This window comes from Chanos chanos, chromosome 1, assembly GCF_902362185.1.
Source record: "Chanos chanos chromosome 1, fChaCha1.1, whole genome shotgun sequence".
In the NCBI taxonomy this organism is placed as follows: domain Eukaryota; kingdom Metazoa; phylum Chordata; class Actinopteri; order Gonorynchiformes; family Chanidae; genus Chanos; species Chanos chanos.
Window position 1 is genome coordinate 50468794 of NC_044495.1, and position 24213 is coordinate 50493006.

At 42.6% G+C, this 24213-nt stretch overlaps 1 protein-coding gene across 1 annotated transcript in view; it reads right to left on the reverse strand.

Moving 5' to 3' along the window:
* The window catches only part of fbxl17 (F-box and leucine-rich repeat protein 17), a 191651-nt gene that overhangs the window by 132097 nt on the left and 35341 nt on the right, over positions 1-24213 (reverse strand). Inside the window, exon 6 of the mRNA XM_030780736.1 lies at positions 957-1064. Coding sequence (XP_030636596.1) covers positions 957-1064 — 108 coding nt within the window. The remainder of the gene's footprint in view (positions 1-956; positions 1065-24213) is intronic.

Sequence of the window (24213 nt, forward strand, 5' to 3'; positions counted from 1 at the left end):
TGTATGTTATGACTACTGTCCTGTACATAAAACATAAAGTGCTAATATTTAAGACTGTGAGACCACATTTGAATGTGTTTTCTGTGGGTGTAAAAGTCTGACTCTTGTCCTTACGGCTGTCTCGTGGTATTTGATAATATCTGTAATCACGTGACTTTTTTGATAAAAAAACAAAAAACAAAAAAAAACCTTGCAGTACATTATACATGCTTCAGAAGGCCAATGCTGACATGTGTCGTTATGGGATAGTTAATCCAGAGCTGTCAAATGCCATTCCCAACCTCTTCCATCGGATGCACTCCATGCTCTTGTCTAAAGAAATATTTTGGAGGCACCAAAAAAATGTTGTTTTATTTTATTTATGGATTATTTTTTTAATTGGGTGAGAGTACAAAGCTATTTCCGAATGAATGACCAAACAACAGAGAATATTTGCAATTTTTTTTTCTCCTGCATTATGGTGAAAATTTTCACTTTTTTTTGCCCTTAATTGTATTTGTGCAGTGAACAGACTGATCAGTCATTCCTGGCGAGAGAGAGAGAGAGAGGTGGGGGGGAGGGTGCTGATCATACCAAAACAAAACGAATAACACGGCCTTAGAGTTTTCAGCCAGGCAATTACGCTCTTCTTTTTGATCTGACTGTGTGAAAAAAAAAGATATATTTAATCACTAGGCCCTTCTCATTAGCATGGTAATGCTAAAACAACAGGGTGCTGACGTGCCCCAATATTGTAAGCCTCACCTCATTACACTTTAATGAGATTTAAAAGTTCACGTCCACACAAGTTAAAGTGGAAAACTCTGGAATCACACTTTACTCCAAAACATGACTGGAGCTACCTTACAGGTACCTCCAATAAGACTCGCGACAGAGAAGACATCTCGTTAGATGCAGTGGTTCGATACTGATGATGAAGGTGATGTTGGATGGTGGACCTGTCTGAGGTCGCTCACCTTGGTGAGATGGATGACCCCTTGTGAGGTCACGGAGCAGCCCATAAAGCCCACGAACTGCAGGTCTGGACAGTGCTCGGCGAAGGCCTTCACTGATTTATCCGTTACCTGTGAGAGAAAAGAACAGACTCGTTAACGACTTCAGAGATAAAGGAAATCCATCAACGTGCACTACATCACAGAGCACTACAGGATCCACAATGGTGTTGGGAGCCCACTCCTACAAACGCTCTTCATGAAATCCTTCAGCCAAATGGAGACCCGAGAACGGAGGCCGTGCGAAAACTACAGATGGTGTAAAAATCACAGCCTCACAATGACTTTACCAATTACCAACATATACATCTTCACACCGTGGCCTTGTCTTTGAACACCACTCATATTTATGGTCAAGAGTGGAAACATGTGGATACGCTCAGAAAGCATTTATGACTGACATTGTTGTAAGTCAGTCCGATTGGATTTATCCAGGGGTCTGATATTCAAACAAATGTTAAGTAATACATTATGTACAGGCAAAGGGCTTGCTGCACTACAAGGTTTTTTTCCCTGTAGGTTCGGAGCAGTTAACTATACTGCATGTCTGTGTATGGCATTAGTCATAAAACTAGTGTGTGTTGCACTGAATCCAGTGTGTTACAGTGGCGCGCATTCTGAGCTCTCCCCGTGGTGTGCATGTCAGTGCATATAAATCTCAAATCAATCTGCACTGAGCCAAGGAAAGTGTTACTGTGGTTAGGAGCGAGGGATTGAAAGAGAGGACATGGGGGAGGACAAGAAAGAAAGAGAGGGAGAAAAAGGCAGACACAGGGAAGGGAGAGAGAGAGAGAGAGAGAGAGAGAGACAGACTCTGTGGAGCACTCCTGAAGGTCAAAGGCTTTGTGGCCTCCTCTTCAGAGTATTATTAGCTGAGTGTTTTAATGCCCCTCGGCTCCTCCATCATCAGAGCCTCTTACGCATTGTCAACGGCTGCGCCTCTCCCAGCCTTTGAAGTTCATTCGAACTGGCCAGAATAAAAAAAAAAAAGGGGGGGGGGTAGTGCAGTCTGCTTACAGTAAATGATCAAGAGTGGTTTGATCCAACAGCCTTCAACACTTGTCCAACTCGTTCAAACACACGAAAATTCAAATGGTGTATTACTCATTGATGATCAATAAAGACTATCTGTCTGAACTTCTGGATATCTTTCTATCGTTTTCCACACATCTTTTCATATATTTGTGCAGGGGGGGGGGGGGGAAACAGTCCATGAAATAGACTGATCAGTCTGGTGTAAAGTCTTTCAGAGAATAGCCCATTGTTCTGTTTTTTTTTTTTTTTTTTCTTCCCTTCTTTCTTTTTTTTTTTTTTTCCTCTCCCTTAAAATGTTTCATCCAACATTAAAAAAACAAGCTCACTGTCTGCCCTTCTGCAGTGAGACCAAACTGAAAAAGAAAAAAAAAAAAAAAAAAGGAAAAAACCACAAAAAAAAAAGAAAAAAAAAAAAAAAAAACTTCAAAAGGGAATTTTTAAGCCCTTTTCTGTTTTTTGGAAGCTTGTTTACATTTTTTTTCCACAACTACAGGATCTGAAGGCACCACGCACAAAGCAAGGTTCTGGGGGTAAAGGGGGCGGTGGGTGGAGGGGTAGTGGGTGGGTGGTTTGGGGGGGGGTGGGGGTGGGGGGGGGTGGACTGCCTAAACTAATAAAGCTCAGTCAAATGACAGGATTAAAGGATGGCAAAGCCCAGCCTAAAGAGCCTCTTGTCAACAAGGGAAGAGGTGAACACAGAAGATCACGTTAGCGGCAGCCATTAGCATTCTCTTGCAAATTTTGGACCTAATTTGATTGCCACTTCGACCTTCATTTGCCGTCATTCGCTGAGAACACTAATCTTCTTTTTTTTTTTTTTTTCACTGGCGAGGTCTCCGCTGTTAAAAGTAAAGTTTTTGAAGTGAAGGTGTAAGGTACAAAAGAGAGAAACAAGAAAGAAAGTAGTGGATGGGACGATGTGAGTCAGTGAATGAGTGAGAGAGTAACTGAAGGGGTGGGTGGAAAGAGGGAGAGAGAGAGAGAGAGAGACAGAGAGAGAGAGAACAAAGGGGCACAGGACAATAGGCGTCCTTTTTTTAAGCGCTGTAAGAAGTTAAAGAAGAAACAATGGGAGGAAACATCATCTCTAAACCAGTGGATGTCCCACGGCCGCACGCCTGCTGAGGAACACGGCATTGTCTTCAGCTGAGGCATGTTTATGCCAGGACGCCGGGGCACCGCGTGTTTATTTCTTACATATGACCCTTTAAGGGCCTTTACCCTTTGACCGCGCGTGAGAAAAAAAGGAGTCAAATCAATTGACCCATGTCCAAAACATGTTGAAACCTCTAATGGCTTTAACCCTCTTTTTTTTTTTCTTTTTTTTAATTCAATTGGGGGGGGGGGGGGGGGGGTCACATCTAATAAACGTAACTGAAGGTTTAACTCAAGCAGACTGCCCTAACAATGCCCTTTTGATGACCCAGTCCGTGATCAAAAAGTTAACTGTGTTTAATGTAGTCTTTTTAGTGCCGTAAAAATAGCCACTCGACTGATTACAAGAACTTTCCGTCGACGTTAAAAAAAAAAAAAAGAAGAAGAAAAAAAGAAAAAAAAAAAAGGAGCCAGACTGATTGTAACCCCAATTCTGAGGGTCAGGCAATTCACATTTATGTAAGAGAGCGCCTTTGTGAAGAGCTGTTTAGAGACTCAGGAGAGCCAACTACATCCTCTTTTATGTATCCTTTTCACTTGTGCGACTGGCTTATTACGTCCAGATTTTCACTTCTTCTTCTTTTTGTCCCTTTTTCCGGCTGCCTGATATCTTAAAGGTCATCGAGCAAAGCGTAAAAAAGATGGAGAACTCAGGTTGAGGAATTAGGAGAGCAACATCTCATCCGTCTTAGGATAGTTTGGCCTTTTTTTTCCCTCTCTTTTTTTCCCCCTTTCCTCCCCATCCCTCTCTCTCTCTCTCTCTCTCTCTCTGGTTGTTTCTCAGTCAAAAGGTTACAATCTCTTAGCCTCTTCCAGCATTTACTCTGGTCACTTTGAAAACATCAGGATGGTGTTTAGGATTACACACTCTCTAGGTTTCTTGCCCTTTATCTGGTATCTTCCTCACCTTTAGCGCCCCCGACGCAATGCATGTGGATTAAACTGTTATGACATCTTTAACTGACATTTGATCTCAGACACAGAGACACTCACACATGATAAACATGTGCACGGACATACTTTAACCTCCAATCAACAACACCCGATTAGTTAAGCTAAGTGAGTCAGCAACGGTCTTAATGGGAGAGGAGATAAGTGGAGCTTCTGATTATTTGGGAATGTCTCCGGTGTGGCCACACACTTAATCTCGTTTTTAACCTTTGTCCAGGTCAAATTCAACGACAAAGTTTTGGCAAGATGCCATTGATGCGAAGCTTCTTTAAACATTGAAAGGCTACGGTCCCAAAGCGGCCCGCGCGAGCAGACCGCGGTCCTTTCTAGAAAATGGAAATGTTTTGTCAGGAGTCATCTCGGAAGGACAAGGCAGTTGTAGCACTTGGAGAGCACAGTTAAACTCAGCTAGAAATGTTTAAGAGCAAACCGAGACCTGGCACTTATTCACAACGCCAAGTCCTCCAGCTCTCTTAAGTTATGTGTCTGCACTTTTCAGACAACTTTCGGTTCCAAAATATCAAAATTCCTTCAAGATGAGGTCCGCAAATGCTACTCAGGCCCGTCTTTAATGAGGAAACCTCCAGGAAAATAAATAAGAAACTATTCTAATTAATAAATAAACCTCAGTAGGTTTCTTAGGGTCTCGGGAAGCACGTGTTACGCTTCCCGTTTGAAGTGAGGTGGATGCCAAATACAATAGCTTTGAACTGCCAAAAAAAAAATAACATGAGATATTCCACTCAAAATATTATTACTTCCCCCTTCTAGCACTCCAAGTGCAAATGGACGCAAACAGTATTGAGTTGAGGGGGAACCCAGCTGGGTTGAATTAGAAATCTCCACCACTGAATTAACAAGCTCTCCCTCTTTCTTTCCTTCTCTCTCTCTTTCTCTCTCTCTCTCTCTCTCTCTCAGTCTCGGAAACTGCTTAGAGCAATTAGCAAAGACTTATTTTGCTTTACTACTTATCAAGGGTTAAAGGGCTCCTGACCAATTTAATCATCGTACGACTCCCTGTATTATTTTCATCAGGGACAGTGCGCTGGGCTGATTTATAATTAAATGAGGGAGTGAAAGGTGGAGAGAGAGAGAGGAAAGAGAGAGGAGAGAGGCTGAAAAACACTGTCCAGGGACAGACAGAGAGGGGGGGAGAGAGAGAGAAAAAAAGAGAGAGAGAGAGAGAGTGTGTGTATCATGATCATCAAACAGAGACTGCAGAAAGAAAGTACAAAAAACAAAAGACAAACAAAAAAAAGAAAAAGAAAAAACAGAAGAGACAGACAGCTACATAAACAGAGGAGACAGGATGAAAACATTACACTCAACCTCAGACAAGACCTACTTCACATTTCAATTGCGTCTATCCAGTGTAGTCTCTTATGATGGTGATGACTGCACAAATACTGTTCTAAACTCCTCATGATTATAATAATGAGGAAAAGAGATGATCCGGGGCAAACAACCACAAAAAAAACAAAAAAAAATCAGTAGATTTTATTGATTTATGGAAGTTATGCATTTCTTCACGTAAACATGTGCCACACAAGAGTAGAAAACTGTTAAATAAGCTGGACAGTCAGCCACAATCAGATCCAATTCTTTAGGCCTAACTCACATTGATCAAAACATCCTGACTTCCAGGATCCTTCCTGGATCCTGGTCTAGGGACAAGACCACAAACAGTTCACACAAGAAATACATTTTCCAAACGTTAATCTGAAAAATAAGTCTGGGCCTCTAGAATATCGAAATGAAAATTCAGATTAACTACACGTTCACAGGGAGAAAACAAACGATCCATTATTATTTTGCAAAAGCCAAACACAAATCCTGAGCCAGATTTGATTCCTTTAAATCCCAAAACAATCCCTTCATGAGAAGGAAAACAGTTCCCGGAAGGTGAGGCAAGTTAAAAGGAAACTCCTGTTTTATTGGCTCTTAAAACGTTAGCGGTGAGGCTAATGAGCAGCACACCCAGTTGAGGCCTTGTTAACGGAGCGGTCGCGGCTCGATTCCCAGCTGTGCCACAACTGTCGCCCGCAGCCCCGAGTCTTCGGGAACGCAGCTGGCCGCCCTGGTCGGGCCCTCTCTCGCTCTGTGCCCGTCGTCCGACGGTCAGGAGCACGATGGTTTGCGGCTAGAGTCGGTTGAGCGACATTATGTCAGCTGACGACACTGCGCGATTTGCGGGCGTGGAAAAGGGAGGGACTGGCTGCGTAGGCGACAGAGGAAACGTGCGCTCGCTTCACTCACGTCACGGCGAGAACTGCCATCGGACCAAATTGTATTTTCACACTGGTCACACTCCCGGGTTCTCCGGTCTACTTTAAAAACATGAAAAGGGCCACCTCATACACCATAAGCCCCGCCTAAGACGTCGTGCTATTTAAGGGTGGCTGTCTCCGCGCGGGACTGGAAACGGCGGCAGAACGACGTTGTAATTCCTGGTGGCGTTCATCTGAATATTGCCCAAGTGGCTAAAGTGCTCCACTGGGCAATTTAAGCTTGTCTGTATCAGGCTCCAGTAAGGCGACTCGAGCATTAACCTGACAGTTCATCAAATAATTCACTCCTCCATCTGTCTTTCTCACACACACACACGCCCACACACACACACACACACACACGCAAATACACAAGACGTGTCTTTCTCATGAGTGCAGGCATTCACATCCTCACACACACACACACTTTCTGCTATGCTGTCTTTCTCTCATCAGCAGGTGCTTGTATGCGCACGCACTCTTTCTCTCTCTCTCTCTCTCTCTCTCTCTCTCTCACACACAAACACACACACACACCCACTAAACACTATGTGAGCTTAGCCTTGAGGAGCTTGGGCTGGGTAGTGCTGCAGTCTGCTGCCATACTTTAACAGTCCTCCAGTAGACCTCCCAGAAGTCTCACACACACACACACACACACACACACACACGCACACGCACGCACACACACACGGACACACGGAGATGGAGTGCAGCACTTAGAGACCATGTTCAAATTAGAGACATGACCATTCTTTCTCATTACTTTATTTTCCTCTTAACAAGACGTGATGACTGGCAGCAATTTTCTACCCACCGAGAAAAAAAAAACAAAAGAAAACAGGGAGCAAAAGGATCAGCACCCCGAAAAGAAAAATTGCTGATCATTTGTTTTCTTCGCCGTGAAAAAACAAAAAAAACGAGGGGAAAAAAAAAACCCTTTGCCTCTTTCTCTCCTTTCACTTCCTTCCTTTTCTTTGTCTTCTAGTCCCACCCACGCAGAAGAAAAGCACTCTGGAACGGGAAAACAAATAAAGAGCCCGCCGCGTGAGCCGACAGAGACGACGCACGCGGGTCCAAAACCGTGGCTAAATCGCCCGCTCTTTATCAACGAGATGGATCGGGCCGCGCGCTGTGTGAGGCCGGACCAGGAAGTCATCTATCAGTTTAATTGAGTGTTTCCCCCCCGTCCAAATGGTTTTACACGCGGGGAGGTGGGAATATGCAGGTTTATGTATTTACGCGTTGTTCAATCTCTTTGCAAACAAGGAGTCAGGCCGAGTGCCATTTCTGAGAGTTAAAGAGACACTTTGGAAAACTTTAGACGACCATTTGTGTCAGCGCTCGTGTCTATTAGGCGCGATGACTAAACAGAAAATGCTTTTATGAGCTAAAATAAGTGGACATCTATTACTCACTACACATTGCCATAAACCCAGAGGCATAAACTTTGGCCCAAAACTTCTAACTACTTTAGCTAAGTTTACTACGTAGTGCTGAAACCAGCCAGCAGGCCTTGTATCTGAGTGAGTGAGTGAGTGAGTGAGTGAGTGAGTGAGTGAGAGTGACAGAGAGACAGTGAGTACATGTGAGAGAGCATGAGTGTGTGACTGAATGACTGGGTGGGTGAGTGAATGAGAGAGAGAGTGAGAGTGACAGAGAGACGGTGAGTACATGTGAGAGAGCGTGAGTGTGTGACTGAATGACTGGGTGGGTGAGTGAATGAGAGAGAGAAAGAGAGAGAGCGAGTGAGTGTGAGAGGGTGAGTGAGTGAAAGTGAGAGAGACAGAGATAGAGAGACAGTGAGAGTACATGTGAGAGAGCGTGAGTCAATGACTTGGTGAGTGAGTGAGTGAGTGAGAGAGAGAGAGAGAGAGAGAGAGAGAGGGAGAGAGAGAGTGTGAAAGTGTGTGTGTGAGAGAGTGAGTGAGTGAAAGTGAGAGAGTTAGCGAGACAGTGAGAGCATGTGTGTGTGAATGACTGGGTGAGTGAGCGAGTTAAAGTGAGAGAGTGAGAGACAGTGAGAGTTCCTGTCAGAGAGCGTGAGTGAATGAGTGGGTGAGTGAGTGAGAGAGTGAGAGAGAGAGAAAGGGAGAGAGTCAGAGTGAGTGAGTGAGTGAGTGAGTGAGTGAAAGTGAGAGAGATAGAGAAACAGTAAGAGTTTATATGAGAGAGCGTGAGTCAATGACTGGGTGAATGAGGGAGTAAGTGCACGAGTGAGTAAGAGCACAAGTAAGTGAGTGAGTGAGTGAGTGAGCAAAAGACAGGCTCTGTCTTACTAAGTACCTGCAAGGGTTTGAGCATGTTCATCTCAACCCAAACAGACCTCCCCCCTCGGGGACCAAGATGGATTTGTCTCTCACATAGCTCTGGTTCAGGGAGCAGTCAGATTGGTCTCATTAGCTCTCGCTGTCTCTCTCCAGACTGGCCGTGAGTCACCAACCCTCCAATACAAACCCCCTCTTAATTATACCGTGGAGAATACTTATCAATTAACAGGGGAGAGAAAAAAAAATCGTCACAGTGGTAATTAACAAACTCAGTATTCAACTTCTCCCAGAAGGGAGAAAAGAATGGGTCTCTCAATAGCACAGCAGGGTAAGTGACCGGCCTTGAGTATGTTCTGATTACATTATTGTTTTGGGAGGGAGGATTTGGCTGAATTATTCTTAAACAGGAAAAAAAAAAAATTCACGTAACGAATTGTATAGTGTAGAGAGAACACTGCTGTGTTTGCTAATCAGCTGTGTAATTGTTTTGGACTGAGAGGAGACACTGCTGTGATGCCGATAGGCTATTTTTGGACACGCGTTATCATTGTGTATATATGACTTCTTTGGGATACAAATATTTTGATTACCAAAAAAATAGTGAGGAAAACAAAATATTATTGCAGACAATTAATGAGACCTTTGTTTACATTGATGTCTGCACTCACACTAGTCTGGAGTTTATTAATAAACAGGCATACCATTTGTTATTAGCGTTAATGTGTAAAAATGAAAAAGCTTTTGATTCATTGATCTGTAAATAATGCTGCAGCCGCACACACGCAAATTTTCTCTATTTCTCTGCCATTTGTATGTCAGCCAGTGTTTGAAGCCCTGTGTACAACTACACGCATGACTCCAATCCAGAGCACTGGAAAACAGCTCTACTTCATTAACCAAACCACTAAGCAAAAACAGCTTAAGACAGACATGAAATCAGACAAGATGATAGGACACTGTACGTGCTTAAAGGCCCGCCTTACTAGCGAGGGAACCAATGAGATAAGGATCTTGTGCGCAGAGCCCCTCCCACTGGCTGTGACCTTGAAATGACTCAAGAGGACACCCTAATTATCAAAATTATAGGCTTTGGCATTTCATATTACATTTCATTGGGAAAATGTAACCCAGTTCGGATTAAGTACTGCTTATAATGGCATGTACAATCTTGTTTGAAAATGATATTTCAGGGGAAAAACATTAAAAGACATTATGTTTTCTAACATCGCAGGACTCCTAAGTTCAACTACATGACACATTTTCGAGGGTCAGAATTCAACGTATGAATGAAGTGGAAACAAAAGGACATGTAATACTTTAATTACATGAGTCAAGGTCAATGCTGTTTTTAAGCCATCTACAGTGACTGGGGGGTGGGGGGGTGGTGGCTACTGAATATTAAGAGTATGGCATTGTTTCACTTGCTAAGCAACTTTTAGTTTTAATTACTACAACAAAAAAGTAATTAATTACATGTACTGACTCAGATAGTCAAAGCAAGACCCAAGATTCAACCATATAACACACTTAAAGAGATGAGAAGTCGCAGTCTGGTTTTGAATTAGCAGGATTTTTATCTTTAAATGTAAAACAGGTTTTGCTCATCTCTGTTCCACCTTGCCTCCGCGTTCTCCAAGAAGCCGGTCTTATTCCTCAGAGACGGATCCGTAAATGAATCAGCTGCTACCCGCTTTATTATACAAAACAATGTCAATAGGATCAAGCCGACAGGATCAATGAGAAGAGAGGAGACATACTTAAGTGAGTTTGACAAACAGTGAAGACAAAAGAGAGAGGAGAGAGTCGAGAGGGTTTTGCTGAGCTGTCTGTTCCAAAGCACAAATAATGCTTCTCTCCGCATCAGTAAGCAAAGCCGTTGCATTTGCGAGAAGACCTCCTATCAGAGCGACGCCATAAAGAAACGGCTCTCTGTCAGATGATGGCATGCGAAATGAACGAGGAGAGAGATCCAGACAGACCCAATCTAGCAAAGTGTGAGCGATAATCGTGTTTTTCTAGACGAAACGAGAAGAAACGGAAACATTCGAAATGGACCATGTAAAGAGAGGGGGGAAAAAAAGGGTGTGAGGGAGGAGAGAGGCAGGGTGGACAGAGAAAGAGAGAGGTGACAACACAGTTCATCTTCATGAGGAATTCTCAGCAGGGTGCAGGTTTGTCTACAGAAGCACATATCCTTATTACTCCAGCCTAAATACATGGATCACACATGACGGAACAAGCATCCAAATTTATGTTGTGTCTCTTCCTTCTCTTCCTGTCCCGTGTAATTTCATTTTAAGTTACAGTCCTTATAAATAACACAGCCAGTAGTGTTGTTGTACCATAAATAACCACTCTTAAATGAAGGTGGCTTTATTTACAGAGAAATTGAAGTTGGAGACAGTGAACTCTGGAACCCAGGTGTTGAGATCACACAGAGAAACCAGGAATTCCTGTAAACAGTAAAACAAATGCTAGCATAAGCATTGTGGTCAACAAATGACTTAGCAAGCCGTGCAGAGTTAATGCTAAACAGACAGGGCTCCATCTTTTCAGCTGTTCAGCAAAGCCCAGACAAACTCTTATTCCCTCAGGCACAGAATGTGTTGCCGTATGGATCACTGCCTGAGGAGTCAAATCGATGAGTCTGTCTGTCACTACTTGAGTCACAGTGAATATAAGAATTGGGTATGAGTTTTTGTGTGAACCAATTCTGTGATTATACCATGAGAAAGTCCATGCAATGTCACTGCACTGAATGGTATTGGAACGGTAGCTCTACCGATAAGTTGATCTGTTCCTCGAACTTTTCAACTCTGCTTGTAATGTTGTTTACACCTTGTCTGGGCTTATTTACTTGCCGCGATGGCGAAAGCGTGCGAGAGGGCGGCCGGAGTAGACGGGAGAGTGGAGAGCAAGTCGACGAACTGTGTGGGTGAGCTCGACGAATCATCACGTACCTGTTTTCTTTCCCACTCATAAAGTGAGCGGACCTTTTTTTTTTTTCATGCCCCACGGGCTACGCGGTGTGGGGGGTGGGGGGGGTAGTGCGCAATCAGCGATGACACAGGCAATCCCGCAACCACTTCACTACCCACCAGCTCTCGCTGCGGGCGGGCGGCAGGGGAAAAAAAAAAAAAGGGCTTTGTTTGTGTAAAATGCCCCCACTTTCAACACCCCCCCCCCCCCCCCCCCCGCCCACACCCCCTCGATTATTGCCCAGGCACGTAATAAGGCTCATAAGAAACCATGTGCCTCCATAATATAAAGGTCATTCGTACTGTCAAAACAGTTTTAGGGGCAAAACAACCTTTGTTTTATTTTCCAGCTCTGCTGTTGTGGAAAAGTGACATAACAGCACTCACTGCAAATTCATCTATAAATAATTCAGGGCTGTATTTACGACAAGATTGCCTGGAGTTGAATTAAATTAAAAAAAAAAAAAAAAAAGCTCTCCATCTTAAATAATTATTTATTCATCGTTATGAAAAGTGGTACAGGAATAGCCACAAGTGTCAAAAGGTTGCAAGACCATTTACAAATTACAAAAATACACTGAGTATCACACATTCCACTCTCACGATATACATCAAATTCATGAAGGGAAAGTACAGAAACGCATACAAAAGGACAAATATGCTTTTGGTTATTTATCTATTAAGAAAAACATTACCTCCCCAACAAGCTTTAATACTGGCAAATCACTTACTCTCCATTTCCATTTACGACAAAACTACACAGCAGGGAGTAAGTCAACACACTACCATCTGAACAACACTGGCCTAATTGACCAGCGTAAACAGCATTCATCCACAAGCTGATGTGGTCCTCAACGAGAACGCGCATAGCGCTGATGCTTAATGGCCTACATCTTTGCACCGCAGTTTGCCATGTTCTGGTCAAACCGATCCACTCACTTCTGCCCAAATCTGTCATGTCATAGCTTAGAGCAAACTTCTAAAATTCTACTTGTCGTTTTAGCAGAACTGCCTAAAAGATGAGTTATTTAAAACTCATCTAGTTTTCTGTGTTACAGGCCTCCTCTTTTTTGTTTGTTTGTTTTAACTTTGTTTTATCTGTCCCTGTGGATCAATATTGCTTGAGAATGCGCCAGAGTTATCAGATGCCATTTGGGATTTTAGGCATTAGCCTATATTCATCTGACAAAATGGAGCAAAAGAGTTTTTTCTTTTTTTTTTTTCTTTTTTTTTTAATGCATACATAACATAAAAAGGAGACAAAAGAAGAGAGTCAACCTTTAACAGCCATAAACTAAAATGTATGATTTCTCCATTTCGCTGTAATTTTCACTGCACTGAGTGGAATATTTGTTCATATTTTCATAACTGTGAATATATGCTGTATATGTAATACTGTAATGTACAATTTGCTCTGTTTCAGGGTTGGAATATCACCCTCTTCTCATTCTGAGACAAATGTTGGGAAGCGTTATGATCTCTTTACGGGGGAGAGATCAAAATGGGAGAGCCTTTCTTTTTTTTTCCATGCCAGTATTTTTGCCAGTATCTTCATCACAGGCTTTACTTTCTATAACTGCGATTGTTATTCAACCCCATTAAAGAAATGTCTGTTCGATATTAATCAACCCAAGGAAAAGACGTTGCAGCGACGCACAGTTAGACTGAGGGAGGAACGCGAGAAGCAATAAAATTGTGTCATACCCAATGAAAAATACATTTAATCTTCACACTGTTCAACACAGTTTACTGGAATGCCTGTTGTTTGGTTGTCATGTTAGTTTAATCACTTGATTCATTTTCCTATGAAAAGTTCACCACGGCAGAGTCAAAACTCCAATCCTTCTATTAGATTCTCCATGCATCAAGTGTTTTCCATTTAAAAAAAACAACAACAAAAAAACAAAAGAAAGCCTTGAAGATTCCAGTACTACGAGACTTAAGGTAAAAACAGTCTATTGTGCGTTCGGATTTAAGGACAATAAAAACAACACGGTTACCGACGCTCCTTTCTCTTCCATAGCAGCCAAATCAAGAGCTATCTCAGGACACTAATAATTAATCATAAGTCCCAGAAAACAACATATTATGTTACCCACACACCACGTGACGCGATGTTGAATGTGCTGTCACCAACATGTGGAACAGCTATTTAACTGAGTGGAAGAGAAAACGTCTTGCTTTGCACGGTATCCAGTGAGGCAGACAGACGTGCAGGGGATACTGTATTAATTTACAGCCCCCCCCCACCCCCGTCGGTCATCTTCCCTGTTCCTAGAGTTAAAGCAAGGCTCCAATCCATCAGCGAGTGGAGGGATATATTAGACTTAAAGCTGTGAGTGCTCCTATAAACCCGGAAATCCCCGAAAGCAGTCAGCAAAACGGAACGCTGCATGAATATTTCCTCACTCATTACCTTTTCAATTACCTTGGATTACAGGGGTGATTTTTCAACCAGCTCTGCCAAGTAGTTGTGAGAAAAGGAAGCTTTACAGCTCCAGAAATCATGCCGCAAGATAGGCAGAGATCGGCTTTTTCACCTAGACCGGTGTGTACGGCCGTAAATTAGTCTAGTTTGTGAGTGTGGAGAAGTCATTTCAGGTTTTGAGCCTGTTACTAATCACGGGGCATTTGTGTGTGTGAACAAGGGGCGTGTGTTATAAGGATATGGAGAGGTGGACAGGAGGCTTAAGTCACAGATAATGTTTCCTGTGGAGTTTTAACTCTTCTTCGGTGGTGCAGAGCATCAGACCATCCTCTTGGGAAGGAGGACTGAAAGGCCTGGAGGAGCTGATATGCTGTAGCTTTGGGAGTGGAAGCGTGCTAGCATGTTTTCAATTTCCCATCCTATTGATTCAGTGCAGAGGCTAAAGGCTAAAGGTTTTTTGTTTTTTTTAAATTGTATGCAACTAGAAATTCCTAGTCAACTGCTTACGTAGCTCAACTCAAAGAGCTCTACAGAGAAGAGAAAATTACATTTTCAAGGTTAATAATAATGATATATACATATACATATATACATATACATATATATATATATATATATATATATATATACACACACACACATATACACACACACATATATATATATATACACACATTCAATGCATGTATGCACCTGTGCGTCTGCGTGTCTGTCTGTGTGTGCGTTCGTATCGTACGTAAAGGATGTCAAATGGTTAAAAAACGTAGTCACAGTACACAAACGTAACAAAAAGGCATACTCTCATTTACTGGGACTCTCTAAATGAAAATTAACATTAATTACGCTTTTAGTTTTAATCACAAAGTTGATCAAATAATTTTGCCTGTGCTACCTTTCAATGATTTGGTTTTATGATCCCAGTCATGATCTAAATTTACCCAGATGTTCACGGTAAAACATGAGTGCTGAGGATATCTGAAAAGTAACAAATTTGGGAGAGGTCAAATTACTGGCACATTCATTGTGTTTAAAAGCAAAGAGAGACTGAGGGCTCTTTGAATAATAAAGTTAGCTAATCATGCTAGTACTTTGTTATAAGAGTCACATGAAATATTTTTTTAAATGCATTTTTTATGTATTTAAAATCAGCAACTTAATAACTATTCATCGTAGGTTGGCTCCATTTCAGAAATATCAAGGTTGTGATACAGCACTTAGGAGTAAAATAACTTCTGACCCTCTATTAGCAATTTTAAAACACATCCAGATTCCTACCAAGCATCGTCTGTTAGAAACTTAGACGGCTAGCTAGCAGTAGCATCACTACAATCATTTGTTCCAATAGCGCTAGGTAACACTGCTAAAATGACACGCAGCAAAATAGTCACGGACACAGAGTGTTGTCTTGAACCAAAACAAGGTCCTTTTCAATATGCAGTTCAGAGAACCTGGCAGACCTTTGCCTTATCAGTGTCACACTAGGCTCCTTTTGCCCCGGGCTGCCCTGAGGTGCCCAAGCCCCTCTGCCCTCTTGTGCCTGGGGCCCAACGGCCTGGCTGACAGGGTCTAATGATTAGGGCTGTGGGGGCATCTGCGGGGCAGGTGAACACCTCTGCACTTTGGGGAATAAAGATGCAGCATTTTAGGGCAGAGGCTGCATCCCACAGCACCAAATATAAAAGGCTGTTAAATTAGCTTGGAGAGTCAGAGACCTCATGCATACCTGCCCGTGGCAAGCAACAAAACAGGATATTTAGATTGACAGCTGCAACGGACTGACTGTGTGTGAGGATGTGTGTTGATATTGCCGAAGTGGTTTGGTAGAGAGGGAGCTCATTTGGGTATAATGCGGCTCTGTAGTTATTTTGTGTGTTGGAGAAATACACGCAGGACGGCGGCACAAGGGAACACATTCCTGATCAGTCCCAACACTCCTGAATAATTCCTCCTATGCGCATGAGGCTTTTCAAAATGATCCGGGCTCTCCCATTTATTACTGCTGGGCTAGTGTGTGTGTGTGTGTGTGTGTGTGTGTGCCTCTGAGAGAGAGACAGAGAGAGAGAGAGAGAGTGTCTGTGCATGCTTATGTGTGTGCATGGCTGAGTACGAGAAGGTAAGAGAAAGAAAAACAGAGAGAGAGAGAGAGAGAGAGAGAGAGAGGTAACCAATGCCAACCAAACTCAAACCAGAATAAATCTAATTACCAAACAGAACAAAACTCATATCTGGAGCACTGGGCAATGACACAAAATCATTACATTGGTTGAAATGCTACTGGGCCCTAAAAAAAGCATGAATTACAAGAATACTTTCTTCTTCTTTCTGCAAATTTTAGGAGCACTACAGAGGACTACTGTCACGAAATCCCAAATTACCAAAATTTTCCTCAGCTACCAGAGGGCGAACAGTTGCAATACATCCCGTCAGAAGCACCAACACAAAATGTCTGCCAGTGTGGCACAGCCTGAGGGAAAGCCAACCCAGCCCACAACCACTTCAAAATGTCCCATTCTGGTCTTATAACCATCTGTACAAATGTGTTCAGTGTATAAAAACTATATTGTTTGTGTGTCCATGTGTCGTGTGTGTGTGTGTGTGTGTGTGTGTGTGTGTGTGAGAAAGCGTGCGTGTGCGCGCACAGTTAAGCATATCATATACACATGCGATAATTTAACCACATCTGTTACTGTTTTTCATGCGTTTTCCTCATTACTGGTTATCGTTTTCTCTGATTTATACAAACTGAACAGAAAACTCGACATTTTGTGTGGGAGAGAGCGAGAGCATGAGACAGTAAGAAGAGTGTGAGAAAACAAAACAAAAAAAAAGCCATAGAAGTAGCTGAACTGTTGGAAGAAGTAACGTATAAAGAGACAAAGCCCGAAAATAAGTTTCTCGCTGGACCGACCCATTGCGTATCACACCTACAGTCAGCGCTACTCATGAAAGAAAAAAAATCCCCCCCTAATACCATCTAATTTCTTTAATTGCCCGGAAATGATCGATGGAAAAGCGAAGGAAATGATTAGCATCCAAAAACATCTAATAGAGAGGGCTTTCACTGCAACAGAAACCTTCACTGCTTTTAAGCCCAGAGGCTAGGGGGCCATTAGTGCTTTTAAAAAAAAAAAAAAAAAAAAGAAAAAAAAACATGTTGGGCTCGCCCGTTAAACATCTCGTTGTTAAATGCAGACGCAAACAATTAGGGCAGGATGAATGGTGGTTAAAGAAAGCGTACTCTGAGCTAATTAGGAGATGGTATCAGGCATTCTGAGGTCGCCCTAGCCTAGTCAGTTAGTGCTGCGTTAGCGCTGTCATTTTACTGCCTACGCTGAGGAGAGCGACTGAAGCATGAACGTTGGAACCGGGGCTATCGTTTTCCTCTCATTTAAATGGAGACTTTAGCACTCTATGAGAAGGTTACAATACAATGGTCTTAGGAACAGCATGTGAGAAGACCCTGGAGAGCAGATGGAGATAAAGAGTTCAAAACTTTTTTATCTCCATCAGCAATTTTATTGTTGAGCCAAGAGTGGAATTTGTTCCTCTCTCCTTCTCTCTCTCGTTCTCTTCAATGACAAGAGTCAGATCCAACTCCAAACAACCCAGTTCGCTCAGAAATAGAAATTTCAACATCTTCAGTTCAACTGTGGAAAAGAAAAAGCACAAAGAAGATGACTGGTGAGTGTAGTCATCTCGCAGCTATTGTGAAACATCTCTCAAATGTCACCGGAATTGCCAGTCATCTCTCAAAATCACCAAATAAAATCATTTAAAAAAAAAGAAACAAAAAAAAACGAAAAGGTAGCGCACTCAGCTGGGTTCCTTCCTTACATTTCAGTCTGGCCCTGAGTGTCACTGTCTCATTCTACAGTTTCTTACTTTGAGCACTGCACTCAGTGCACTGCTTCCTCCATTACTGGTGGTATGCAGGGATGCAGCTGCTCCACTATTTGATATACCCCCTGTAGAAAACCATAAAAAAAAATAGGGGTCTCTGCAGATCTCATGGACTCGTGAAATACAAACCCTGCGGGCCCTTAAGAAGCGTTTTTGTTGGGGTTTCTTTGTTTTTTTTTTTGCGATGGATGCTGAGAATCATCCGTTCTCGTGACTGGAACAGCAGCTTGGAAGTTGGAGGGGAGCCAGCGGCGTGTCTAGACGCCATAATTCCTGCCATGAGTGAGGCAGGCGAGTGGCTAAGGATCAGGGGAGTGGGGTTGACGTTGGTGGGTAGAGTTGTTCACCATTTGCCAAACAGGACTGCAACGTTTCGGGTCAGCCACGGCAGTGCCACGACTCTGCCGGAGCAAAAAAAACAAAGACGGGCGAACAAGGGACGAAAACTGAAAAGTGTTCGCTGATGCACCAATGAGGAGGCCTGGTCTGTTCACACCATGTTGGCCATCAGGCTAAATCACTTTCTCCCAGCAGATGATAAGCAGCATTGACCAAACAAATGAAACGCGTGCCATTCACCTCCTTTAATGACGTCCTAAGACAATCACACCCACATTTACTGGGTTTTAACAGTAAGAACAAACCTAAGCCATTGAATTTTACATTAAAATGTCTCTCACGCATAGGGACGGCTATAGTTAATGCCGTTTGAGGAATTCTGGGGCTGGACCACGACAATGGATTCAAAGTCTGCCAAAATTACAAAGAAACCTCTATGGACACTGGAAGAAAAGAAATCCTGTTGGTATCAAAAGGGCCAGGCTAATGTGCACTACACGTGCATTACATTGTTATGTCTCCTTGACAATGTGGGAAAAAGAGAGTAGGGGAGAAGAAAAGGTATCACACCACATATGCCTTTTCCCACTCCTCATATACACCCTGAGAACAAATCCCACCAAGGCTCTGTTATTAACGCATATCTCTGTGAAGATATATAGGATGTTCTCTGTATGGATCGATGTGAATGCAGAATAATGATAAGAGGAAACAGAAATGTGGTATTTGACCCAAGCGCAATGTTGAGAATCTTAGGGTTTTGTCAGGCACATGCTCTGAGATGTCTTCTTAGTAGGTGCTAGACTCTGTGATGTCTCTTGCATCTTTCCTGCAATCTCATTTGAGGAATAGGCGGAAGTTGAAGGTCTTCACTCATTCCGCTCCTCATGACTGCACCTGCTGACAACAGCTCAGTTGTTCACTCATATACGACTATTCCCAGACCCCCCTTTTGCACGCATATGCCACCCACACAAACAAAGACCTACCCCGGACGGACACGTCATCCATCAAGATGCCGATAGCTCGACAGGTGTGGCCGACTGATAGTCAGCAGAGCTGTGCTTCAGAGAGGTTCCTCTGTCACTGGGTTAAGAATGAGGAGGTGGCTGAGGAGGTGGTTGACCTTTCAAACACTATTAAAGATAGCTGATAGGCTTGGGCTCTTCTGTGTGTTTTAGTTACATTAAGAGGTTCTTACCTGTCATATTGTCGACAGCAAGACAGAAAACGATTTTAAGTGGCTACCCCCCACCACCATGAACACTTTGTGTCGAGATATTTGTGTTGCCCCTATGCTGAACTCCATATCCTAACAGTCTGGCTTTGGTTCCAAAAAACCCCCAGCCGTGATTTTCAATACTGGAAAGGGCCTCACGTATCAACGCAATGATCACTATCATCATCATCATCATCAACATCATCATCATCATCACCATCACCATCATCTGGTTTAAATAAGCCGAGCGATGTTGTCTGGCCTCACTGAGAGCCCGTGTGTGATTTGGCCGAGAGAACGTGGTGAGTTCTGCTGCACACCTGGGGAGCAGTCGACGTGAATACCCACCAGCTGCGTGGAGAGTGGCCATCTGACGGCGGACTGAACAATGCTATCTCACAGCACATTATGCACTGAACTGCTCATCTCAGATCATCAAGCACATTTTACTTATTAAGGTTACGATTAGGATCGTTGCCGGGAGAGCTGAGGGATCGTTTCGGCCAATAATCGAGTCCACCATTTTATTGTGCGAGTCCAAGATTTCACGACCGAAGGACTTCAGAAGGAACCCAACCGCTACCTCAATCAGAACAAAAAGAGATATTGGTATCAGTCAAGCTAAAACAGAGATAGAGGAACCCAGTCACCGAAACAGCAGGGCCAACGATGCGGAAATGGATACAGATACAGAGAGAAGAAAGAGTTTGTCAGGTCAAAGTAAAACAAAGCTATGCTGGAGTTCTGCTCTCACCTTAAACTCACCCTCACTTGGGGAGAAGAACGTCAAGCAAGATATTGTCCATCAAGCCTTTTTAACAACCACAATGGGGACACTAAAATGTCTCAAAAGCCGTGGTAACCAATAAACAGAATTAAAAATATGTGACACATCAACCAGAGAGATGGATGAACAAACAAGCACAAACAGATTAGGGACATTTGTCACAGTTCTACTATAAGGCACAACAACAACAACAACAAAAAAAATAATGACCTGAAGAAGAGAGTACTAAAAGCAAAAAAAAAAAAAAAAAAATCTCAACAAAAAGAAAGAGGCAGCTAGCAGTGGTTCAAATATATTATTAAGTAGACTTTTCTACTGATTGGAGCAGGATTTCCCAGGAGAGGGAGGAAACATCTTTAGGCAGCCCAGAAGCACTGATTTATTTACAGCACATTATTAATGGAGTGGGGTTAAGACTTTGATACGGCCCCTGTGCCCGCTTTGATGCTACTGTAGGGGTTCCAGAGGAGGAAAAAAAACAAAACAAAAAAAAACACGCATATGTGCGTACGCATTCACAGGCACACGTACACTCGACTGCCTGAGGAAATATTCACATATGTGTATGCTCACACAGGGCTCCTAAAACATCACAAATATGTCAGAGAGCAGGTGCCCAGAAAATATGAACGAATAAACACACGGTCAGACAGCGTTACAAAAATATCCAGAGAATGGTGTCTGTTAAACCATGAATACACGTATTTCTTAACCAATACACTGACCAAGAGATTTCTAGGCAAAACAACAACAACAACAACCAAAAAACACCAGAATCCCGTCATGTTTTGTATTTTCACGAAAAAGGGATAGGATGTTGTAGTTGTTTTAGCCTCGACCGCATACAGACCGAATAAATTCTCAAGACCAATCAGAATTAGTTACAGCTTTGTTCGATTGGGTGAGCAATGCTGTCTCTTTACTGTTTAGCGGTGAAGGGTTGATCCTTCAATGGAATTAACCCCTGAACCGAAGCCTTCACTAGACCCCTCTGGAGGTGAATGAGATGTAAGAACCGTGAGCTTTTGGAAATTGTCCTGGACAAGGGCATCGGCTGACCGAAATTAATCACGACGCGCAACAATAACAGAGCGGCGGCTAGCGGGGTCATTTTTTTTTTCCCCCTAACGTTTTTCCCTCCGAATCGCGCGGTCTAAATTTATTTCTACCAGCAGGGTTGTCTGGCATTTGCTCCTCAATAGTGTTCAAGGTTGCTAACCACATTAGCCACGGATGCGGATCGATACGGAGCCTTGCAAGAACCAGTTGCCTGGGAGGCAAGAAACAGAGAGGAGTGGTGTCAAAGTGCCTTGAGGAACAGCAAACAACAGCTATAAAAACACAGAAAGACAACAAGGAGAGAAGGTGCGATAAGAGAGAGGGCAGACTCCTACTCTATGCATTTCTTTGTCCAGGAACAAAAGAAAAGCTCTCTGCAGAAACTGGGGCAGTGCAATGTTTGACCTTGTTATTGTGCATGAGAATCTGTCACGGTGATGATAATAAAAAATATGGCAAAGCTTTACAGCAAGCACTCAGGTGAAAAAGATATTTACAGGAAATAACAGTTGGTCTCCAGAAAAAAAAAAAAACATTAGCACCTTTAGTGAAGGACAACATTCCAAACAACAAATTGCATCTCGGCTCCGGACTGACAGGCACTCGTGTGCAAACACACACACACAAAGGAATATTTTTAACCATAAGTGTCACAGATAGCATGAAGGGAAAACTGCAGTACAAACAAAAAATTGTGGGGTAAGGGTAAAAATCAAAAACCCAGGACTTCAGCTGAAATATTACGAAAGCTGAAATATTACGAAATATTATTAGTGCAAACGGTGGTGTCTATAGGTGTGTGGGAGAATTTAAAAAAAAAAAAAAAAAAGCATGAAATCAATTTATTGTGCTCGCAGTCATTTATAACCACTGTCTAATGTGGGGCCCTAAGTTGTAGTTGTAAAATATTAATAAATCTCCAGATTAATTATTCATGAAGGAGAGTGATTTGAAAAAGGTAATGATTTTTGTGGCAGAGAGACACCTAAAGGTCAAAGTGCTGAAAGGACTCACACACACAAAAACAAATAATCAACCTCACGTTGTTGTAAAAAGCAGGGAAAAAAAAGATGATGCTCCCAAAAACAAATCAGAACAAACAAATAAATTACATTCTAGTCAATTCATTGATTAAAAAAGAAAGAAGAAGGAAAAAAAAAAAAATCAGAAATGAACAAAACATGAAACGGCATTTTGAAACGACTGACGTATTTTTCTGAAAACCAGAATTGAGGGTCGTGTGTGTAAACGCCTACATTCAGCAGTAAAAACTCCACAACAGTGGGAGGCGCAGGTCATGTCTCCCACTACCTTCAGCTTTCCTCCCCATTAATAAAGAAAGAAAGAAATAAAGAATCAAACAAAGTGCATACTTAAATGAATGCCTTTCAAAGGTACTGATGGCTGAGTTCATCCAGTCGTTTCTAAACTGGGAGGGGAAAAATGGTCAAGATGGTTAAACCCTGTCACCCGTGAGGTACGGTGGGGCGGGGTGAGGTGGGGTGGGTGCCATCCAAAGCCCGAGCTCTCCCGAGGACACGGTGTCATTATTTTGATTTGGCTTTTTATTTTCATGGGCAATATGCCTCAGAGAGCAGGTTTCTGGGTTATGCCAAAGACACTTCTTTCATTAAAAATTGCATTACCATTCAGCTACTGAGGAGTAATCACAAAGTTAAAAGCTTTCCCTGCTGAGAGAAAGAGTGTTTTTTTTTTTTAGGGGAATGAGAGAGAGGGGGAAAAAGAGAGAGAAGTAGTGAAATTAGCTACGTAACGGTGGTTCGCATGATGGCGGGATCGCAGAAAACATGTCCTCCGGTCATTATGACAAGGGCATTTTAGGCTGAACGGTTGGATTGATCACAATATTTGAAATGGAAAGATGCATTAAATAAAAGACAAGCAGGTGAAAGACAGAAAGAAACAAAGAAAGAAAGAGATGGGAGGGAATTAAAAGCGAAGCTACAGAAGGCTAGAAGGACGCCTCGACCATTTCAGACAATTTGGGTTTCGAATTTTAGCTATTAGTCTTCCCCGCTCTCCTGGCTTTCCAAAAATGGGAAAAGGTTAATGAAGTTTTCGAATTTTCAAAACACACAGCACAGGCCGACAGCAGCTTCAGTTAGTTTTGATTCTTTTCAGAATATGACCTCAACCAAGGTTGGATAGACTGACTAACCCAACCCCCCCCCCCCCCCCCCCCCCCCCAAAATATATATATATATATATATATATTTTGAAGGCTTTTTAGGTTTTAGTAAAACACTGAAGGGGGGTTTAAAAAAAAAAAAAAACGTTTTAAGGTTTATGGATTTGACTTGGCAAATCCAATTGAAGATATGTGTCTGGGCTTTAAAAGCTTACCACAGTGGGTGATGAGTGCAGTGTGGTATTGGCATCGTTATCACCACCTCCTCTGTTGAGTGGTTTAATAAAAACAGACAGACCACTGATGCTGTACAGTATGTGTTTTATAATAATTGTTTTCACTGGACAACAGTGCACAGCAGCATCTTCTGAAAAGAAGAGTGAGTGCTTAGCAAGATTGCATTCAACTGCGCTCTATCACTGGGATTTCACTCTGCTGGAGAGCAGATGAATTTTGAGCGAGCCCAACACATGAAGTCTCAGCATCCTGAGGAAAAGACCAGTGTTTCCCAATTATATTTTCCCAATTTACTCTCACATAACTGCTAACTGCTCCTAAAAGTTACACTGCTGAAGACAATGGCACACAGAGTCCCAACATACCAGTACTGACATTCACGAGTTCGCAAATATCCAGTAAAATGTGTCCTTTATGACTAAATGCAGACTGAATGCTAATGATAAC